General features: G+C 49.9%; 1 protein-coding gene across 1 annotated transcript; it reads right to left on the bottom strand.

Moving 5' to 3' along the window:
* Positions 1-722: 722 nt before the first annotated feature.
* CFAP251 (cilia and flagella associated protein 251) lies at positions 723-17,290 on the bottom strand. Its single transcript, XM_062504017.1, has 22 exons — positions 17,033-17,290; positions 16,758-16,842; positions 16,492-16,598; positions 16,225-16,365; positions 15,923-16,032; positions 15,357-15,465; positions 14,838-14,918; positions 14,416-14,493; positions 13,912-13,956; positions 13,368-13,585; positions 12,740-12,913; positions 10,645-10,892; positions 10,404-10,552; positions 9,725-9,898; positions 9,269-9,453; positions 8,655-8,769; positions 8,307-8,470; positions 6,031-6,121; positions 5,685-5,828; positions 3,431-3,659; positions 2,174-2,275; positions 723-1,322 (listed from the first exon to the last, which is right to left on the bottom strand). Exons 1-22 carry the CDS (start codon positions 17,066-17,068, stop codon positions 1,195-1,197), a joined length of 2,913 nt encoding a protein of 970 aa, XP_062360001.1. The 5' UTR covers positions 17,069-17,290; the 3' UTR covers positions 723-1,194.
* Positions 17,291-17,893: the final 603 nt, after the last annotated feature.

Raw genomic sequence — 17,893 nt, 5'->3', positions numbered from 1 at the left:
AACCTCAAAGCACTTTACATAGAGATAACACCAGTTTTTGTACCGGGCAGTGGCAGACACCCCTCCTGCCCTTGTGCCGGCTGCTCTGACAAACCTCGAACACAAGGATGGGCAATGATGTCCCAAGTTTAACAGGAAGCATAAATCCATAACTATCAGATTTTGATTTTTTTCTTCCCCAGTGGTTATAAAGTTTGTCAGCTGCTTTAAATCATTCCAGTACTATCCATGGAACGGGGCTGCTTTTGAGCAGTGGAGGCTCAGCTCCGACAGATCCATGGAAGTACGTGAGCATAAATGGTAAATTACTTCCATGGGAAGTGATGCTCAGCAGGAAATTTGTCACAGAGCTGCAAGCTCTGGTGTGGTACTGCTGGACTCCTTCATTAACTTCTCCCTAATGCACACCTTGCTGCTCCTGCTAATTGTACAATCACAGATGCTCTGAGTACACAACAGCGATCTCTGTTTAAAAAACATTGCTTCTGAAAGGAACGCTTCTTAAGGGCCTACATTATTATTCAAATTGATGCCGAGGATGATGTAAAGAAGGAAGCTGTTCAACAGCACTTCACTGATCCTTCCACAGCAACTTGTATCAGTCTCATTATGCTGTTTATACACACACAGAGCGATGCCATCCCATTGGTATTACACTGCTAATTGGAATTACTACTTGCAGAAAGAAAAAGTCAGTTTAAAGGCCAAAAGAGGAGCGTGGTTTTAATGGATACCACAGCATTTATTTCTTTGCCGAGGTCCATTGGATTTATAATTACAAATCTAAGCTGTCAAAGCATTTATCAATGTGTTTAATCAATACAATACTCTTACATTGCTCTTTTGCTGTCAGGTTTCACAAATGAATACTGTCTTAACATAATGAAAATAGACTGCATCTGGCATAAACCCACCTGAAATGACTTCTGGGAAGGTTCCAGCCAAGGATGGAGTGGCCACCTGCTTCATTCTTTCCAGCCATTCCACTGTTTCCCTATATAGGTGTGAAATTACAGGTTTGTGGCATGTGCCAAACTGGGGACTTATTCTAGAGTTTGACTGAAATACAACTATGTGACCTTTACTTTGCAATAAACACAAGCCATAAATTTTACAGATATTTGAGGAAAGGATCCTGGAAAGTGGGAGCAAACAGAAAATCTAGTGGTAGCTATAATTCTGAGCCTCTGGAGATCAAAGATTCTTCTTTTTCCTTCTGTCTTTTTTTTCTGGTTCAGAAATAGGTAAGCCAAGAATGTCTCTAACAAATATCTCTGCTGTGATTTCTGCTGGAATTTCTTCTTCAGTCAAAGCTGCTGCACCTGGAGAGCAGTAACAACAGCACAAGACACACAGAAGCAATGTCAAAATGGGTTTCCAGCAAAATTTATAATCAGCAATTAGTGAATGAAATGTTTTTAACGATATATGAAGGGATCATGTCGATCGGAGGGTTTACTAGCTCAATACTTGATGTGTTTATAGCAGGGATTAAACCTGTCAAATCTATGTGTCTCCCCTTGCAGCAGATCCCTGCCTCAGAGGAGTCATGGGACAACTTTTACATTGGGATTTGATCTGATTTCAGATCCTGTGGGATCCAAGGACTTCAAAGTTCTCTTTGGGAGCAGCACCTTTGCTGCATAGGGCCCAATGCCAGTGACCCTAAACAGATGCTGTTCCAAACTGGTGGGGACTGGGACATGAATTGTAGAAAAATGCAGTTCCAATTACAATGGGCAATTAAATACAGCTGCTTGGCTCAAATCAATGCTATAATTTGCTGTTCCAGACTGGTGTGGACTGGGACATAAATTGCAGACAAATGCGGTCGTTCCCAACAGCTGTGTTACAATGGGCACTGCAGCCTGGGTGAAACCAGCACTGGATTTCCCTGTGTGTTTCTAATTTCAGCTCCAGCCAGCAGATAAACAGCAGTGTAATCTTGTCAGGCCCCAGTTATAGTTCATTGTCCATTTATTTTTAGATACACCCATGGAATTGTGGCGTGGATGAAGGACAGTCTGTAGCTCTGTGACTATTTTTGCAATCCCATCTGAGCAGTTTTGACAGCTCTAGGCCTAACAGGGTAAATGGGTTTGAAATTTAAATTACTCCGTTTGGGAATTGAAACAATCCTGCTTCTGTGCTGTGTGGAATGCTAATCCTGTACCTGTGAGATCACAGGTGTCCAGTTCAGATCCTCCTTTCCTGGCTCTCCTGCCCAGCAGGGTGGTCAGACACTCAGCCAGCTCATCCTCTGTCATCTGCTCCCCTAAACAGAGCACCACCAGCCCATGAATTATGGGGTCAAGAGAACAAAAACTCAAAAGCAACTCAAACTAAACAGGACAGTTCAAAAGAGGATCTTGCTTCTCTGAGATAGAGACATGTACACTGCCGACTGAAACACGTGATCCCAATGCAGGAAAATGTTGATCCTAAAGAAAATTGCTCTTCCCTATAGCATTTTGGGGAAAAATGTCAATCAAAGGGACAAATTCTGATGCAGGCAGCTCTTCAGGCAACATTGCAGTAGCAGGGGCTTGAGCTTCTATTCCCACTGGAGAATTCCTGGCACAGACCACAGTCCGTGTAGGCATTTTCACACAGAGGAAGAGAAAGGTGGAGAAAAGTCTTGATTTAGTAACATGGACATAGCACTTGTTCCCAGTTAGTGGTTGGCTCATGCCCTGGAGCATGAGGTTATAGATCTGTTATGAAACTGTTCTATCTCATGTACCTATTTATGGATGTTCACACCATCTGTATAAATAGCTAACCTTTCTCACTCTGGTTGAATCTGTGGTTTCCAAGGATCTTTGTAGCAAGGAGTCTTGCCAAGTGATGTACTGAGTAAACCAGCATTTCCCTTTACCTGTTCTAATGCTCAGCTGCACTTTTACACCAGAAATAAGACAATAGAAGTTTGTTATCACCACTCTATGGCACTGGCCACAAGCGTACTAACATCCACATTTATGGTGTTCTCCCTGATTCAGCTCAGCTAAATCATCCCAGCTTTTCAGTCTTTCACTCAGGTTCAGCCCAGGACCAATTTCATCCCTCCTCTCTTGTCTCCATTTTATCAGCTTTATACTACTTTTCCAGAGCCTGTGTGACTGGAAGAGAGAACAGCAATTCAGATAAGGGCACACTGGGAGAAGGATTCATTTTGCCAAGATCCATACTCATCATTTAACAGCTGAGGTACCTCAGGCCAGCAGAGATTTCCAAAGCAGTGAAAGAAGCACAGCTGGGACAAGACATGTGATTATTCAATTTAAAATCTTAAGGCAGGTGGCTCCTCATGACTGTCCTGGATACCTGGTTATCATTCCAGAATAATTTCTTGCTGCAGGGAAAGAGTCCTGAAATTGCAGGCAGAACTAGGGAGCATAAAACTGATATTAGTAACAAAATAACTCACCTCTGCACTGAAGCAGTAACAGGAAGTCTCCTCTGTCAATAACTTTGTCTCCCTTCTTGTTTTCATAACCAAGAATCTGAAATGCTCGTTGTATGGTTTTCATTGACAAGCCAAGTGCAGGTCGATGGTTGATATGAAGTTTGATAAAATCCCCTAAATTGATTTTTGTCACTTCTTCTCCAGTATCCACATACTTGCTGAATTTTACTTCATTTATTATTTCTTCAATCTAAAGATCGAGACAAGGCAGATTGTTACGTTTTATTTTGAAGAGTGCTGGGCTTGTTTCCAATCCTGTGAATGTCCCCAAACTGTGCCTGTGTTGGTGCCACAACCACATCCCAGGAGGAAGCTGCACTCAGCAGCTGAGGATGGGAATGGCCAACAGTTACACACCTGCTGAGATGACAATAACAACTAAAGGTGGGGGTTACACATGCACAGTCATTTTGGATTTCCTCTCTTGTGACAGGCACTCGGTGACCCCGCAGCTGTTACCCGCACCTTGGGCACAGCTGTGTCTCCACTCTGGGACAGTGGGCAGGCAAACCACAAACCAGTAAACACCACCATTATTGTTCTGGAAGTATACACAGAGGGTCCCAACAGAACTAGGCTGCACACCCTGACTGGATAGGAAATCTTATCTTCCCCTGCTCTTCCCTGTGTCCAGGGCAGTTCGGGTGCTGCACAAGCCAAATCCAAAGTGTGCTCAATGGTGCTGACACCCTGCCCTGCTGGATCCCTCTCTCTCCTCTGAGACAAACAAGCACTGGCTGTGCTGGATACCAGTGGTTTTCCTGAAGTCTGGTGCTGTGAGTCAGCCCAGTTGGCAGCTGTGCAGATGGGTGTCCAAAAGGCAGCATCTGCTCCATGCCTTCATTGTGCTTGCAGCCCCTTCAGAGATACACGGGGAGAATTCCCCGTGCCAACACGTACCAGGCCTGCTGCTCCCCGGGAAGGGAAGCTGATGCAAGATCTCCCCAGGGAGGACTTTACATTCAGCCTTGGGCTTTTGTCCTCATGTCACAAGTTTTTCCACTGAATGAAGCCCAGGGAAGAAGGAAATCTCAGCCTTATATTTTTCCTGTAGTGAATGTCACACCAAGCAAGAGCAGTCATTTTCACTCAGCTCCGGCTGATCTGGGATTAGGTTTTATATCAACCCCACTGAACTACAAAAGAAGAACACCAATTCCCAAAAGCTTTGCTAGTCAGCCCAAGCTGCCTTTTCTCTCTCCTGCTTTTCTTTTATTAAAACACTCTAGAGAGAGGTGAACCTTCTCTCTGGATTTATGACATTGTAGGTTGCCTGGTTTCACAACAGCTCAGCACCTCTGTTTCCATGCCTGAAATGCTGTTTATATTTTAATTTGGGCAAGTGTGGGGCATTATCAGTTACTATCCCAGAGACATTTCCCAAGGGAATATGTTCTCTGTGTCCCCAAGAGGCAAAAATGTAATAACCTTAGAAAGAGATCTAACACAGAACGAAGAGATAACACCTCAACTTGATACCAGGGCAAAGCAGCCCCAGCTCAGACAAACATTTGCTGGTTGGGGGCTTCCAAAGTGAGTCAGTTTGGTGGCAGCTGGGACAAAGGTCCTGCCTCCCATCTGGTGGTTCTCCTGGCAGAGCATCCCTGGGCAGATGGGGCGGCACAGACTCACAGCAGTGCCTCAGCAGCCTGTGGGCTCCTGTGCCATGGCAGAGATGAACACAGAAAGGCTGAGGGAGTGCAGTGATGCACCTCTTCCCTTAGGAGAGCCTCTCCTGCACTGAGGGGCTGGAGCTGGTGCTCAGAGGCTGTTATTCAAATCTCCTTGCTTCAGATTCAGTCATGCCAAGTTACACATTACAAATTAGGTTTGTATGCAGTACAAACTGCTTTGGAGAAACAGCCACACAAAGGGGAAGAAGCAGCACCCTTATTAAATCAGTTCTCTCTGCTGAAAAGTGTTGACCCTGAGGTTGCCTTGTTGAACAACAGAGCTGTCAGGCTTCAGGTTTGCTCAGCCTTCCTCTGCAGTTGCCCAACTTGCTAGCAAGGAAACTTTTTTAGGAATTTTCTGCCAGATTCTGACCACTACTGTATTGATGCAGACCAGATAAAAATACATTGAAAGCCAAGAAATATATCCCAGAGCCATCCAGCATGGCAGTGGTCAGAATGTGGCCCTTAGAACACTTGGGAAGTGCAATCAGTCTTGCTCTTTCTTCTTTTAATAACAACAATAAAAACAGCTGACCAACCTCTTTCTCTGATGGATAAAATCCTATTGCTCTCATTACAGAAGGAATTTCCTCCAAGGGAATATGTGTTGACACCTGTCTCTTCTCCAATGTTCTGATACCTTGGCTGCACAGCTGTACATAATAAAAATAGTCCTCCAGTTCCTGCCAGGGAATCAAACAAACACTACAAATTTCAGTTACCAGCAGGCACAGAAGATAAGGCTCCTTTTAGGGTTTACTAACAGCCACATCAATGAGATTGCTGTTAAAGGCGAGCTGGACAAAACATAAAGAAATGTCAGGCCTGAATAAATTAAACTCCAGCCAGATGTGGCCAGACAGCATTCACGGTGAGCATAATTACCCTGAAGAATTTGCCATCTCTGCCACCATCCAGGAGGTTGTAGAATGGGATCAAGTCCTCCCCACCCAGGAAAGCAGCAGCATCCAAGGCACTGGCAGAAGTGGAGGAAAGAAGGTACAGGAAGGGTTCATGTGAGGAGACACTTTCAATAATTAAAATCCCTGGGCCTCAGAATTCAGGAAAGAAAAGCACTGCCTTGAACCTTGTGCTATTTTATCATCAGCTGCACTTCTACAGCATATTTCATACCCAGGTTTTTACATACAATAGCACAGTGTGGGAATTAATTATTACTGAATGGTCCTCTTGTTTAGTGGAATGAGTACAGGGCTGTGAGCCAGGAGCTTTTCCATGGACTTGAACTTGGTGTCTGGCATTTGGCTTTTCTGCTTCCTTATAGAGACATTGAGGGAGATGAATTAGCTTGATCAGCATTTTGAACATGCAGAGAAGGCTGGGGCTGGGTGTTTGCAATAAACCACACAACTCCCTGTTCCTTGATCCAACACATTTTTCCCCAATAACTCAGTGCAATCCATTACCCAACTTCCTCTGCCGTGGCGGGCGACGGAGTCGCAGGTGCAGTTTGCATTAAACTGAAAGTGCCTGAGTAGCCACCTCTTTGTTTCAATTTCATAGGCAGTTGGAGCCAAAAGAATCCCTTTGGCTTGTGCAGATGTAAAAAGAAACCAAGTCTGGAAGTGCAATCATGGCATAGCACTGCCACATAATACCCCACGCCTGGCAGCCAGGCTGCAGCTTTCACACACACCTCTAGTGCTGCTTGCACTGGGGCTTTTTTGCAAGCTTCATGCTTTTTTCATAATTAAGTTATTTGGGTATTAAACACAGTGGAGATTCACAAGATGCCAGAAGCAGCAATAAAATGATAATTAGCTCATCAAAAACTTCACTCCAAAAACAAATTACGTAGAAATTCAATGTTGCCTGGACTCTGGCCAACCATTATAAAGAAGGATCATTTATATTCTATTGCCTTCCTTAAAATGTCGCTTATCCTGACCCCCGACTGCTTAAGCCACACAAAGTGGAAAAGAAAATAAATAAACCCATTGCATTCCCACCCAGGTTTCCTTTGTTCTGGCACATGAAGGTGAGCTGGCTTGGCTCTCCTTGGGCTTTCCTCAGAGTAAATAGTACCTGCAAAATGTGTTCCTTGCAGGACCAGCATGTGTCTTAATCATAAAGCTTTGGTCCTGGGAAGGTGAGGGGCAGTGGTGTTTTTTCCAGGTGTACACCAAATGGCAAATACAGGAGCAAGGGCTAAAAGCCAGTTCCCATGGAGTTATTTCCCAGAAACCAGGAGACACAATGCTCTGTGCTAGGAGGGTGTTGTGCAGAATTTGAAAAAAAACCCCAAAACAGCACAGTCTGAGGGATACAATGCCACACTATCCTAACTGCCATGGACTAAGCTCCCTTCCCAGTCCCTGAAGTGTGAAGTGGTTCCATGGTGGCCTGGCAGTTTCCATGCCATTGACATCTGCCTTGCTCCATTTCTATGTAAAAATGTATCTATTGGGCACCTGCAGCTGTGAGGGAAAAGCCTGTGTCCCAAACATGTATTGCATTGAGCAGCTTTGGTCTTTGACATGCCAAGAAACCAAAATATCTCTCCTGCCTTTGCTGTGTTACCCTCCTGTCATGTGGGAGCACGTCTGGCACCACTGCCTGAGGGATCTGGAAGAGGGAAACCTGCAGAGGATGGTGTAAGAGACCTGGCAGGATTCATCCCTGGTGCTCTGGGGCTGAGCCTGGAGATCCTCCTTTGTTAAAGCAGCCTCCACTCTTCAACCACCCCATTTACTGTGGGCCATTTATTCATGTAAGCAAAGCTTTATAGGATTAAGGTGGCTTGTCCTAAATCCAGTCTTCAAACACAGGGGGGGATTTCCCAGTAAATTCCTATCCCATTTGGAGAGCAGACACTTCTTTATCAGCAGGTGCTCTGTGTGCTCCTGCAGCCAGTGCTGCTCCTCTGGTTCCTGCCTAACCCTGACAATCTCCCATCACACTGGCCAGGCCCTTGCAAGGATCACAAAATCCTCTGCCCAACTTCTTACCATTTGGACACCATTTCCCGGACTGGAGTATTGTTTAGGTACTATAGCCACCCCTGTGAGGTTTGCTGGCTTAATCCCTCCTACATGTCAGAGAGGGGAACAAAACTCCCAAAAATATGTCCCTCTGTTTTAGCTGCTTGGGGCCCAAAAGGACAGTAACGAGATTCCTTTCCCTTTCCTGCCATAACTCACGGTAGGTTGACCTTCCATTTCATGAAAGTGCACTCCTTGCCCCCAGCTGTAAAGATGTAACGCCCGTCATGGGAGATGGCAAAGTCAGAGGCACCATCCGGGTGGCAAATGAAGGCTGAGGACTTGTGGGGGTTGCCATCAACAGGCAGCATCTGCAAGCCCACCTGTAAGGGAAGAGGGAGTCTGGGGGTCCCACTGGGGCAGTGCCACATCCTCTTCCCCAGAGAGCTTGCTCAGCTCTCAGGCAGGACCAGCCTCCACGTGGTTTCATCTGCAATGAAATTCCCAAGGGACCAGCAGCTCTGCAAGTGGGGGTTCTTGTACAGCTGGGCAGGTGGGGCTCCATACCTTGTCCTTTGTAATGTACACCAGGTAGTGTTGCTGGGGGTCTGCAGAGCTTGTCCTAGGGAGGATTTGTATCTTCTCCAAGGGGGAGCCATAGGTTGGTCCCAAAAGGGTCTTTCTAAAGGCAAATAATGTTTTTATCCACTCTAGGCCACCCAAAACATTTTTCCTCTCTGAACAGCTGTTGTGTGGAAGGATGGGTAGATATGGGAGGTGTGCAGAGGCTTTGTGCTACTGGCTGAGAGAACAGGATAGGACAGGGTCCCTGGTTCAAAGGGACTACACTGGGGCTCAGAAATTAATTTCGTGCTCAGGGATTATTATGCTTTGCTCATGTGGACTCCAGTCTCTTTTATCTGATGTATCTTTTATCTGATGCTACATCTCAGATCCAACATGCTGAGCAGACCAAGATCCACCTGCAGCTACAACCTTGCTAAATGACACAGTGAACAGCAGAGTGGGCATAAGAATAGAGTGACTTGGGCTCTAGAGCCATCCCACAATCTGCATCACAGATGGAAAATCACACGCTCATGCATGGGAGAATGGTGGTCATGAGACCAAGAAGAGCACAGGGTCAGGAGGAAGCTGCCAGGCCTGAATGAATCCTCTACCTGCACATTTTGGTCTTCGTGTTGTAGAGCTTCATTTTGTAGTAGTTGTTGGCAGTGAGGAAAAAGGACTCGGTGCTGAGCTGTGGGTACCAGGTCAAGCACAGGGGCACAGCATCCTGCTCCAGCCTGTCCCTGTGTGTGACCACCAAGTGGTCCTTGATGCTGCTCTTCAGGTCATATTCAACCTGGAGGGAAGACAAGGAAACCCAACTCCCCTATGGTCTGCCCTGCACCCTTGACCTTGTGGATTCACTGGATTTGCATCTCCTGGAGAAGCCACAATAGGAGAGCCTCAGCAGCAAGACCAGGCTGAGAAACAGCCCCCAGCAATGGAGCTGGTGGGGAGAGGGTCGGGAGCCATGGAACCAAACATGGAGTCTCCTTTGATGGCCTTGTCCAGCCCCAACCCTTTAACCACAGCTCTTCACTGTCCCTTAAGCTTTTGCATCAACCCACCAGCTGCCGGTCCTCCCCGAGGCTCAGGAGCCTGGGCTCGTTGCTGTCCGAGTGGATCCCAAAGAGGATGCTCCGGATGGGTTTGTAGTGGGAGTCCAGCCCTGCCAGGTGTTCCCAGCATGTGCTCCCCTTCTGAAGGACTCTCTTGTAAACTGTCACTGAATAATTCTCATCCTGCAACAACAGCACAAAGGTCAGCGAGGGAAATCTGTTTCTTTGTACAGATCATCACCAGTTGCTACAACCTCTGAGCCAAACTGCTCAATACTTCTACACCTACGAGACATGGGATTGAGGGAGCAGCCCCCTCCCAGAGCACCAGTCAGGAGGAAATCCCTACTCCAGCCCCTTCTTCAGATGGATGCAGAGCTAAGCCTTGTCACTAAAGTTAGGGACGGGGCACTGCTAGATGCGGGTCTGCGGAGCCTCCGTGGCTGGTGACGTTTTTCCAGAGTGACTCTTCAAGCCAGGAAAAGCATTTTGGAGTCAGGAAGCCCCAGGGGAGGAACAGCCCTCTGCCCTGCTCGCTCTGCATTTCAGTCACCAAGCCCCAGGGGAGAGACGGCTCTCTGCCCTGCTCGCTCTGTGCCTCCCAGGACGGCCGGCAACTCCCAGGTCCCTCCCAAAGCTGCCCCGCGAGCAGCGCGTGTAAATCACAGAGCGGAAAAAACAAGCTTACAGCGGTTGCGAGGTACTTGGAATCGTGAGAGAAACTGCTGTGAGTCACGGGACCTTGAGAGAGCTGGAATTCCTTGCAGATGGACTGAAGGGAAATTGCATCAAGGATGTAAACGCTTCCATCAGTAAAACCAGCAGCCAGAAAATTACCTGGAAAGCCGACCACAACCCTCTCACAACACCGTCACTCCCCGCAGGAAGGCCAACGCTTGGCACATGGGGAAGTCACAGGGCTGGGATACCTTCAGGATCATAGGATAAGCACTGGATGCCAGCCTCAGTGAATATCCTGCTAACGAGGTACCGGGTCTGCTTGTATTCCCACACCTTCAGCAGCCCACAGCGACTCCCCACAGCCACGAGTGGCTCCTGTGGGTGGCAGGCAATGGCATTCACAGCTTTCTTCGCCTCTTCCGTGATTCTTTCAAAGTTTCTGCTGTCTGTTGCAACATGGGACATTGTTGCATCAGAGGTTGAAAGGATAAAGTTCCTGTTTAGCGTGAGGGAAACAGAATTCGATGAATCAGACCAGCTGGCTCATGTCCCTCCAAGCTATATTACACATCAGTCTCTTTTTGGCAAGTTAGTTGGACAATCACTTATATTTTGTGATACACAGTATGCAAACACTCCTTGACCTGGAAGGCAAGTGGCACTTTGTATTCATGACCTGGGAAATGGCCATGGGAAGACACTGGAGCCAGTTCCATTTTCTACTTGGCTGGGCAGGCCAGAAGATGAATGATATCTGGGGAGCTCCTGCCATTTGCAAGTCACTGGTGTGTGAGAGGGACAAATGAGCAATTGGAGATACTCTGAATGGGTTTTTCACGTCTCCACACCACCATTGTCAGGGGCTCCACATTGACTGTGCTGCCATGGCCAAGGTCAGAGGGCAGTTTCAGTCCCTGTCTGCTCGCTTGGCCACGCTGACCAGCACAGCAGAGCAGAAGTGTGGCTGGTGGTATGTGAAGCAGACAGATGGAAAATTGTTCACATTACAGCACAAACGTACAGTTTCAGTCTGCCTGATTGAGAATCTGGACCCAGTAAAAGGGACGAAAGGACCACACAAATCTCAGACTGGTTTGAGTAAGAAGAAACCTTAAAGATAATCTTGTTTCAACACCATCTGCTAGACCAGGCTACTCCATCCAACCTGGCCTTGAATAATTCCAGGCATGGGGCATCCACAGCTTTTCTGGGCAACCTGTGCAAGGACATCACCACCCTCACAGTGAGGAATTGCTTCCTATATCCCATCTAACCCTACCCTCTGTCAGTTTTAAGCCATTCTTCCCTTGTCCTGTCACTCCACAACCTTATCCAAAGTCTCTCTCCAGCTGTTTTGGAGCCCTTGAGGCACTGGAAGATGCTATAAGGTCTCCTTGGAGCTTTCTCCAGGCTGAGTCTAGGAGCTGCACAGACAAGTGGGAAAGCCTGGCTTCTTTGCCAGCTGTTCCACCACAGCCACCAGTTTATGCACATCTGTCCTAGGCACTGATGGACTCTGCACTCCTTGTGTGCCTTAGCTGGGCTCTCCAGCCATTCCTAATCCCACCAGCCTCTGGGGTGAGCTCAGACCTTCCCCTTTGGTTTTCTGTCCTTGGTGCTGCCCAAAGCATCTGCAAGTGGCAGGAGCTGCAGCAGCAATCCATGAAGAGGGATGAGACAAGAGAGACCAACAGAGAAACCAAGCCATCCCCAGCACACTGCTCCAGGCTGGAGAAGAATCTGTCCCATGTGGTTCTTTGGAAAACATGCGTGGCTAAGAACAGACATTGCCAGTGAAGCCTTAACAGGAGTGACAGATGTGGTTTGCAGGCTGGATGGAGCCACTCAACAGCTTCATCTGGCCTGCAGACTCCTTGCAAATCCAGGCACAGCTACATTACACAGGGATACAGAGAGGGGCCAGTGACCAGTCAGTGTGGTACAGCCCTGTGCCTGTGTCACGGCCCCGATTAGCTTACCAAGCCATGATAAAATCCAACTGGATACAGCCATCCCTGGGAGGGGTTTAAGGGGGGAATTAAGGGGCCCAGTGAAAGCTGGAGGCTCAGCACTAGCACTGCCTGGTGTGCTGGGTACATGACAGAGAAGCTGGTCATCACCGTGCCTGCAGTAACGCAGTGCCTGTGCCAAGGCACCACCCTGAGCTCAGAGGTGATGTCCTGGAGCCCACCTACACTCCCCTCCCTCTCCTGCCCAGGAGCCTGGGCACAGGGCTGAATCCTGCTCCAGAAGCTCATGGAGCAGCTCTCACTGACCACCTCCCCAGCTCTCAGCTGCAAGGCAAACACTGGAGAAGACCTGGGTTTGTAAAGAAATACTCACCTGGTGAGAAAGGGCTGGCTGCTGCCTGGGAGGGCACTGGGAGGATCACGAAGGATTGTGGAGAAGGAGATGGACCGGATGGGACCGACTTTGTCATGGCTGTAGATGGTGAGGAGCCGCAGCTGCCCATCATAGAATTTAACCTGCCCTTTCACATCACCTGTGACTATACAGCTGCAGGGAAGGGAAAGTTATTAACCAACACACTGTCTGACAAATCCCAAATATTTCTTGGAGAGCATCCTTGGGTGGAAACAAATCTCTCCTCCATTTCTCTGCACGAGCACATGAGCAGAGCCGTGCACAGATGTGCTGGAGAAAGCCAGGGTTGTGCAGAAACCAGCGGCTCTGCCGTGACCCTGCCGGGTCCCCAAGGTTGTCGCGGCGTTTGGTGGCAGTCTGCTCCCTCTGCCGGTGGCGGCCAGGAGGCTGAGCCACTCCTGAGCTACCCCAGCAGAGCATCACCACGAATTTTCAACTTCATTTCTACCCCCAGGTAAATCCAGTGCTAGAAAATTACTCGAGTGACCATGCTGCCAAATGAAACTCCAACATAATGTCTGCCACTCCTACAGCTGAGGTACCTGAGGACTGTACCTACAGCTACTGAAAAGGGCTGCCCTCTTACCTCTCCAACACTGTGAGCACGGTAAGACTCTCCTTCTGCATTGACACCACTTTGGTGGCTGTTATTCCGTGGGGTTTGGCTGGCAGTTCCTCGGGGAGAGTGCGGGGATTGTCCATGTCCCACACCACCAGCTTCCCGGCCGAGGTGCCTGTCAGAGCTTGGGTGTTGTTAAAATGGAAAACTGACTGGCTGAAGTGTCCCACCAGGCACTTGAAGGTCTGTGGAGACAGCAACCAGGCTGTGTTTTTATCCCAGAGCTGGCTCTGCCCTCCTCAAGCAGAGAGGTTTCTGCTTGATCTTCATTCCCTCCCTGTCCATAGCAGAACAAGAGACAAGAACCCCAGGAGAAAATGCAGTGGCGTACCTTGGAGAGAGAGCCCTGCATGAGCTCAGCTTGGGCAAACCTGGCTTGTGCCTGTCTGAGGGGGACAGGCTGGGGCCATGGCCACTGTTTTTGCTTAAAGGGATGGGGAGGGACAATGCTGCTACTAGCAGGAAAGCCAAGAAGAGGGTGACGTGCTGTGGTCCCTCCTGCTGTACTCACCTGGTTGCTGAGGAATGGTGCCCTGTACTGCAAACCAGAATCATCCTGGGGAAAGCAGAGAAAACATCCAGGACAGGGATTTTTGAGCTCTGCTGTGCTATCATGTCCCCTCCTCAGCATCTGGGCACTGACCCCACACTGTGGTGACCAAAGCAGGGCCCCTGGGGCAGAAAGGCTCCAAGGTCTTCCAGAGAGCACAAAACATCCTCTCCTTCCATCTGCTTCTTTCCAAAAGCTGCTGAATGGCACAAGGCCCATGGGAAAGCATGAGTGGGAAGGGTGAAGAGCATCCCTGCCACAGCTGGACCTGACCAATGTGGGAGTGGAGGGAGTGTGATACTCTGTCCAGATCACTTTGGGATCTGGCAAGGGCAAGGAGCAGGGAAGGGACAGATCTGCAGTGTGTGACCCCATTTGTGGACAGACACCCAGCCCCTGACATCCAGACCCCCTTGCCATCTCCTTTCTGGCACCAGAAACACAACTTCCCACGGCCCTACTTACCCACAGGTAAAATATCACCTGGTTTTTGCTGTTGCTGACAAACTCATGGGGATTCTGAGGGTTAAAAATGACATAATCCTGAAATTCAAAGAATTGCGTTAGTGCCAAGCTGAGCAGTGCTTTCTGCTTATTCCTCCCTCCAAAACCCCTGCTTTTATCCAAAACCACCTCACCAGCTGCACTGAACTGAAAACAGAGGACACTCCATGCCTGCCAGGTATCAGAGGAGTAGGGATGACCCCTTGGGATGTTCTGCTGCACCAGGGTGCCCCAGGGCTGGGGTGTGATCCTCCCTCTCATCCCCAGCTGACACTTACCAGCAGCCCTGTGCTGGATGGGGGTATGGGGTTACAGAGGCGAGCAGGGGAGGATAGGGATGTCAAGTCCATCCCCTCTGCCCCCCCTTGGCCATGGTCACTCACCTGATACCCAAATTCAGGCTTCAGCTCTGTGCTGCATATGGCTTTCTCTGTGGGCAGAGTCCATCTCCAAACACAAACTTTCTGGAAGAGAAGGGAAGAAAAATCCAAGGAACACTTGTGGCTTTCTGGGAGGTTGGGGAAGCCAAGTAAATTCCATTCCCTACCCACTGAAGGGGCTGCTGTGGCCTAAAAGACTGGAGCAGGGTAAAACCCAGCACAGCCTGGCAGCAGAAAGTTTAATTTTAGGAAATAATGCTAGAAATTGCTTAGATGAAAGTGATAAAGTAAGAAGCTTTTATCCCAAATTAAGATCCATTTTCTCAACTCTGCAGCATTCATTTTAATGAAACCCAGGTCTGTCTGCTAATGGCTCAGCAAAAGCAAGGCATCACTCTGCAAACTCGCTCCCCCTCTGTCCCCATCTGCATTCCCACCTCCCCTGTGCTGCACTGCAGAAAGGTCCTATCCTTTCCAGGTCTCTATCCTGAAAAGCTATGAAAGAGGAAATATTCTCTTCACCTGCACAGCCTCAGCACTAATGGTCACCAAGTACTTGGCATCCTGGGAAATGGCAATGGCACAGATCCCATCCTCTGAATGAGTCTCGAAGATGGTGCACACAGGTACCCTACAGAGCAGAAACCTCATGGGTGCTCCTGGCAGCACAGGGGGTTCAAGGCAGTCACTTTGGCAAAGTCTGTGGCACAACCCACCCACCCTGATCTGTGTGGATGGAGGGTGGGAGGGAGGGAGGCTGCAAACACTGCTGCTGCCACAGGCTGGTGCTCAGTGTCTCCTCCATCCCTTCCTCCTAAGTAAATAGCACTGGGCAACAACTCACCAGGAATCTTTGTAGATCCTACAGCACGGAGATGTGATGAACTTAATCTGGGGCAGCTCAGCCCCATCTCAGTGTCCCATGGGTGATACAAGGACAACGAAGGACTTGGTTTGGTTCTGGTTCCTTTGCTGCTTTTTAGTCTTCCCCTGTGTTCTCCCATTTTACTCTCAGCTGAGACTGGAGTCAGTCCTGAATAATTTACTGGACGAAGGGTTTCCAAAAGAGAAGGTTCCTGGGAGCTTACCCGGAGTAGGAGTCCCACACAATGATCAGAGCACCCGGCCCTCGGTCGGCAGTCGCAACCCAGCGTTTGTCTTCACTCACACACAGGCAGGAGATGACATTCGAGTGGCCCTGGGGGAGGGAAGCAGCAAAGTGCCTTGGAGGCTGCAAACCTGGAGCTGTTCTGTTTGTATCTTTTAGATGGGCTGCTCCTGGGTTTGGTTATAGGTGACCCCTGAGCACAGGGCACCAGAAAGAGAGATGGAGAGAGGGGGATCAGGAGAAGGGGAGGAGGAGGGAGATGTTCAGGTGTGTGTGCCAGACCTGCAGGTGGAACTGCCTGTTCCGCAGGATATCGTGGATGACCACTGTGTGGGAGGAGACATACAGGAGCACCCGGTCCTCCCCGTCCATCAGGCTGTGCACGGCCAGGCTGCTGTTGTAGCCAAACACCCAGGACAGGTCCTGCAGGGAAGAGGCAGCTCCTGGCTCTCAGCAGCCAGGATAAAACAGGCACAGGAGGTCTGTGGGGTGATGGGAGAGAGCAGGACAGGAGTGCAGGGTGGCACTGTGCCCACTGTTGGTACTCACAAGGGGGTGAAGGCTGCTGTCCCTGCTCTTCTGGAACAGCATCCCTGGTGTGGCCCCCCACACCAGGCTGGCAGAGCCTTTATGCCGTGTGTGCCTCTCCCTGTAGCCTGAGAGAGGGATGGAGATGGCTCCCTTGGCCTCAGACAGTGCTGGGGGTGGTTCAGGGGGTCCAGCACCCTCTGGGCATGATGTCCCTTCAGTGTCTTCCCCCAGGGTGCCCTGGCTCCCAGGCCAGGTGCTGGGCAGGGTGTCTGAGATTCCCATACCTAAAGGAGATGACCGCGGACACAACGGTGACTCTTTGGTATCCTTTGGTGCTCCTTTCTTCTCCCTGGCAGCAGCAAGGGGATCCTTGAAAAGGAAAAGAGCTTTTGGTGAATGCTGGTTCCTGGGCTGGTCTGGATGGAGACTGCCCTGTGGTACTGGGAATGAACCCCAGCACATCTCAGATCCCAGGGGCTCTGTTTCCACTAGGAGCTGCCCCAGACCCTGTCTCAAACAGGACTTTCCATGGTGCTGCTCTCACCTTCTCAGGCTGTACATCCATCTCCTGAGACATCTGTCTGTTCTGGGACATCTCCCTGGGCTCACTGCTTAGTGCTGCTCTTCTCTCAGTGGGTTACTCCAGTGTAACTTCACATGGACCATCCATCCACACCTTCACCCTCCTCCCAGGGAGCTGGGGTGGGGAGATGTTCTGAAATACTTCCCCCCCCACCACTCTTCCAGATCTGGCTGCACAACAACCTGGAATTGGGCACAGCAGGAGGAAAGGGCACCTGTGAAACTGGGAAATGGGTCCCAGAGCCTCTTCTCAGCTCCAGTAACACTCCCACACTGAACACAAACAAGCCCAGTACAGCGGTTCTTCCAGCAGGCTCCGGCCCTTGTCTGCCCGCACACCGCGCCGGGCACGGAAGTTTCCCTTTTGGATGAGGTTTTGTCATAGCCCTGTGAGCTCAGAGCTGCTCTTGGGCGGCAGCTGCTTCATCTCCGGCTTCACGGCTCTGGATTTGAACCAACACCGAAACCTTGTGCACAGAAAACTTTCACGGAAGGGGAAAGAGACCCTGGGAAAAACCTTCCCCGGGCCCCGGCAGGCGGGACGGGAGCTCGGGAACGGCCGCTTGGGAACCGCCGCGGTCGCCGGGTCTCACACGGAGCCGTTCCCAAACCCCTCTAGGCTTCGGTGCCTCCTGCTGTCCCCAGGGACCACCCCCCCCGAGGACCCCCCACCCGCTCACCGGCACAGCGATCCCCGCGTCTCTGTCTCTGCGACCGCCGTTCCCAGGCAACGGCTGCACCGGCAGCAGCGGCTGCGCCAGCGGCCGCACCGGGAAACGCCGGGACAGCGGGGAGAACCCTCCTCATCCTCACCGGCCGCACCGGGAAACGCCGGGAC

This window comes from Cinclus cinclus, chromosome 17 (genome assembly GCF_963662255.1).
Source record: "Cinclus cinclus chromosome 17, bCinCin1.1, whole genome shotgun sequence".
NCBI lineage: Eukaryota > Metazoa > Chordata > Aves > Passeriformes > Cinclidae > Cinclus > Cinclus cinclus.
This window is presented reverse-complemented; position numbering and strand designations above follow the sequence as displayed.